At 39.4% G+C, this 4,289-nt stretch overlaps 1 protein-coding gene across 1 annotated transcript; it reads right to left on the reverse strand.

Moving 5' to 3' along the window:
- Positions 1-234: 234 nt before the first annotated feature.
- Positions 235-3,621, reverse strand: LOC124263298. The gene has a single exon (XM_046697883.1). It carries the CDS (start codon positions 2,544-2,546, stop codon positions 1,491-1,493), a length of 1,056 nt encoding a protein of 351 aa, XP_046553839.1. The 5' UTR covers positions 2,547-3,621; the 3' UTR covers positions 235-1,490.
- Positions 3,622-4,289: the final 668 nt, after the last annotated feature.

The following is a 4,289-nucleotide window of genomic DNA, read 5'->3' on the forward strand; positions in this document are numbered from 1 at the left end:
TAGTATATTCGTGGTAACATTAGACTGCCTATTTGTAATGAATGAATAATTTCCCAAACTCGGTTCATCTGACCAGCACATTGCCCTGGAACATTCTGGTCAATGAAACCACGTATTGATCGGGATGCTGCATAGTGAACGTAACGTAGGGAGACGAAGCCAGCACTATAGGATTTTGCAGTTACCTGTTTCCTGGCTGTCACTTGATTCTAATGTGATTTGACACGGTACAAATTGCGATAAATATTTATTGCCCTTTTGTACATAGAGATAGACGTATGTATATTATTGAATCGTAGAGTACCACATATTTACATCTCACCAAACACCGGACACTTTGGCAATAAAGGTTCTCTTCACTATGCCACTGTTCATATTCTGTATTTACTTCTTCAGTCTTGAAATGTACATAACATGAGCATTTTTATGTTAAATGGTGTATTTCATATCAAAATAGATATTCACCATCGTTGTGTCTTGGAATATAAAATACAAGTAAAAATAATGAATATCAAGCAAGTCATATATACGGATGGTACATGTACGAGTATAAACTCATGGGAAACATTGACAATATTGGTTAATATGACACATTTCCTTCAATGCAGACGTTTTTGAAATGATGACATTGTGTGACATGCACCATGCACCCTTCACGTTGGTATTTTCAAGTTTGGATGGTCTCATCAATAGGACAACTGCCCCGGGACAAGTTACGGAACAGATTGATAATCTGTGTTAAAGCACTGGATAAAAATACTTACTCCCGGGTGATATACTGTGCAGTGTTAAAAATACGTCAATATATGCCAATACGTTGGAAGTTAGATCAAATTGACATTTTATATAAGTCATTGTCATGGTAACATTTGGCATTTTAAAGGGTTCAGACATCTTCTCGTCACAAAATACTGAAAAGCGTGTAGGTAAGTTTCACATACTCTCTGGTATTCATTACACATAGTTCGTACTTGAAGCCGATGCAAACAATATTCTGTTCATCTATACAATAAAATATGCATCTAAGACTTCACAATTTACAATTATTGAATACGTGGATCAAAATCTTGAAACTCAACAAAGGCAAGCACAGTTTTCATTTATGCTCATAAGATACCCATCTCCACAAGTCAGGATTTACAATTGTTTCGTTTGTGAAAGGTCTGCATTATGGCAGAATTTTTTATATCAATATTTCAAAACGAAACGCGCGTACAGGCATTTATACATATAATCGATAGTAGCGACTTCCTTATTAACACGGACATATGTGCTAGTTCATTGAGGAGAAAATAATTGTTTTCAGAAAAGAAAAGTAAAATTCCTGCCAGGATACGTTGTCCTTGAATCACATCAATCTGACAGATAAGCATGTATAATGTTGGTCTTCCTGTCAGTGGCAGGGGATGTAGCATGCAGCATGAAGAGCACTTGTGATGTTGTGCCTGTCACCACTACAGTTACAGAGATTAAAGTCAGCCATGCTACCGTTACTGCCTTGAGTCACCACTGGAGTGGGAGTTCCTGGCAGACACTTCCTGGTCACTGTCCAGTAAGCTTGTGGAAAAAGCTTGTTGGGGAATGTCCAGTGACAAACACTGCTGCTTGGACCTCTGATCCCGCATTTGGGCTAATGCCTTTTCTTTTCTGCACACGTAATGCCGAAAGGCACCGAAAATAAACAGGTCCCAGAAGCCTCGTGTAAAGGAGAACATTTGAAGCACTTTGTAGGCACTGGCGTCATTGGTTAAAAACGACGCCGCTCTGTGATCGATTAAAAAGGAAATGATCTCCAGCGGTAGGTGACAAGCTACAAAACATACAAAAAGAGCGAATGTAAATACTATTACCGACAAGGAAGGTTTGTATGGCCTACCTGGCTGATAAGCATTCCGATTCCGAGTTACAAAAATCACAAACAGACCGAAAGTTCCGATTGATGGAAATAAGAAAATAATAAGGAAATCCAGGACAAGAAATATCTGGTAGAGATACATGAAGGACTCCGAAACAAAACACAAGGCAACACGTGTAGGTGGTGTAGTGTTGAAGTCGTAGTACTCTGTAGAGTATAATACCAAGGACCAGATGTTGTAGGACGCAGCGAAGAACCAGCTCAGACTTGTGAAAAATAGACATCTTCCTGGAGACAGTAAACGCACCTTGTGATTCAACGCAGCCATGATTCTTTCCATTGCCAGCATTAGAATGCTATAGCTGATTGCAGTTCGAGCCACGTTCGAAAAATAGAAGTAACTTTTACACAGATATGGTGAAAGATCGTTGACAAACTTTTGTAATATATCCAAAGGTATTGTTACAATAGCTGTGATAAGGTCACCAACAGCTACTGAAAATACCAGTATGTTTGTTGATTGTCCCAACAACTTCCTAGTGAAATACAGGAAAAGTAAGCATACATCACCAGTGATTATCACCACATCAAATGTCACTTCCAGAACAATAAAGATCCAATGGAACTGACGTTTTTCCAAATTTTCGGCTCCACCCGGAAACGTGACATTTGAAAATGTCTCCTCCAACATAATGTATGATATTCACTTTAAATCCATTTGGTGTTCCGATTCCGTGTGTCACAACAAGACCATCAAACACATTCCCACGAGCAAATCCCAGTGTTGCCTATTTGTATAGCCGTAACATGACCCCGGTTCTATAGCTATCGGCATTACAGTTCCTCATCTCACGAACCATACTACAATGCAGTCCTCAAATTAGGTCGGTGTGTGGGGATCTTTAATCAGTACTGAATGCGGAGACTCAGGAAGGACATAAAGGCTACAGGTTAGCCGGAGGACCAGATAATGACATGGGATGCATACCTTCTGGCAAGTTCACTTGAAGCATGTACTTGTCAAGAACGTCATTACCGAATGATGTTTCCACGTGGCATGTCATACATGTAAGAACATCACTTGTATTCATTTCTAAATTCTTTCAGATTGTTTTGATGAGTAGTAGTACTTCAGGACATGTCGTTTCTGTGCGCATAGAAATTATGCAGTTCATTTCAGAGAAGGGTTCACTGGCTGCCTGATAATGCGATCCCATAGGAAATCACTCAGGCTTCATAAACTGGAATAATCTCCGAACGTATATTCCTCCCGGCAATTATTCACTTCCGCGAAGGTTCTGCCAACGATTAATGATCCTGCCTTTAACTAGCCTTGTAAACCATTTGCTAAATCCAGATCCTCTGTTGATATGTGCGATGCTTCCTCTGTTAAAGTATCCGTCCTGGGAACTTCATGGTCATATTACTTATGTCCATACAATTTAATCTACTCTTGCTCTGTCACTCTAATGACTAATCACTCAGCATCTGCCCTTAATATCAGCATGGTAGACTCACAATTGGAGAGGTTATATATTTAAAGTTCTGTCATATAAACATGACAATACAGCATTACAATCTCCATACACGATGCCTGTGCCACTCATCTGTTGACGAATATACTTCATATATTGTTCACACTTTGCGACACGGTAGCAGTTAATAACACAGTACGTCCGCAGAACTACATCCACGACTTCTACTCTGCCCACCAGCAATGAAGTACAGCTTCCTCCACCTCAGCGTTAGATATAGTTCTGCCTCCAGCACACGAGGGCTCCGGTAGTGAACGGTCGTCAGCACTTATGACCAGGCAGCTTCATTGATCAGTGCTACTGATGCTGGTGCATGATCCAATGAAAGAGCGACCATGTGTCATTCGTTAACAAGTGCAGGATGTAATTAACTGGAATTGATCGATTTATCCTCCTACGATCATAATTGTATAAGACTAATTTCCACAAGGAGGAATTTTTGTTATAGCATTCCGTGTCTCCGCTTCGCATCACGCCAGCAAAATGTGATGCTGCACAAGTCCTTAAAGGAAAGTGATTTTTACTCGTATCCTGCTTCGACATTCATGTAAATTTATGGTCTCTTTTCAAATGAAAACCTCTCAAATCGCATAGTGTGTTTATATTTGTGATAACGTGAACATCTAGACTGATTGTGACGTCTCAAATAGATGAATTTTGAAAACTTTAAAAATAAAGCACCTTTGTCACGCAACAGTAAATTACAGTAGGGGTCAGTTCCAAATTATGTTTAAAGTGGTTATAACTATAGGTTACCTAGCGCTACCATAGTATGTTTATTTAAGAAATATTTGATTTAAGAGATCAAAATTAAGCTGTGGTCCAGTCGTTTTCTGTTCTCCTTTCTAATCGATACACATCTTTTGCGGATAAATAGTCTAAAAACGCTCAAGAGTTTA

The sequence above is a fragment of the Haliotis rubra genome, unplaced genomic scaffold, assembly GCF_003918875.1.
Source record: "Haliotis rubra isolate DU_JTF1 unplaced genomic scaffold, ASM391887v1 Scf878, whole genome shotgun sequence".
Classification (NCBI taxonomy): Eukaryota; Metazoa; Mollusca; class Gastropoda; order Lepetellida; family Haliotidae; genus Haliotis; species Haliotis rubra.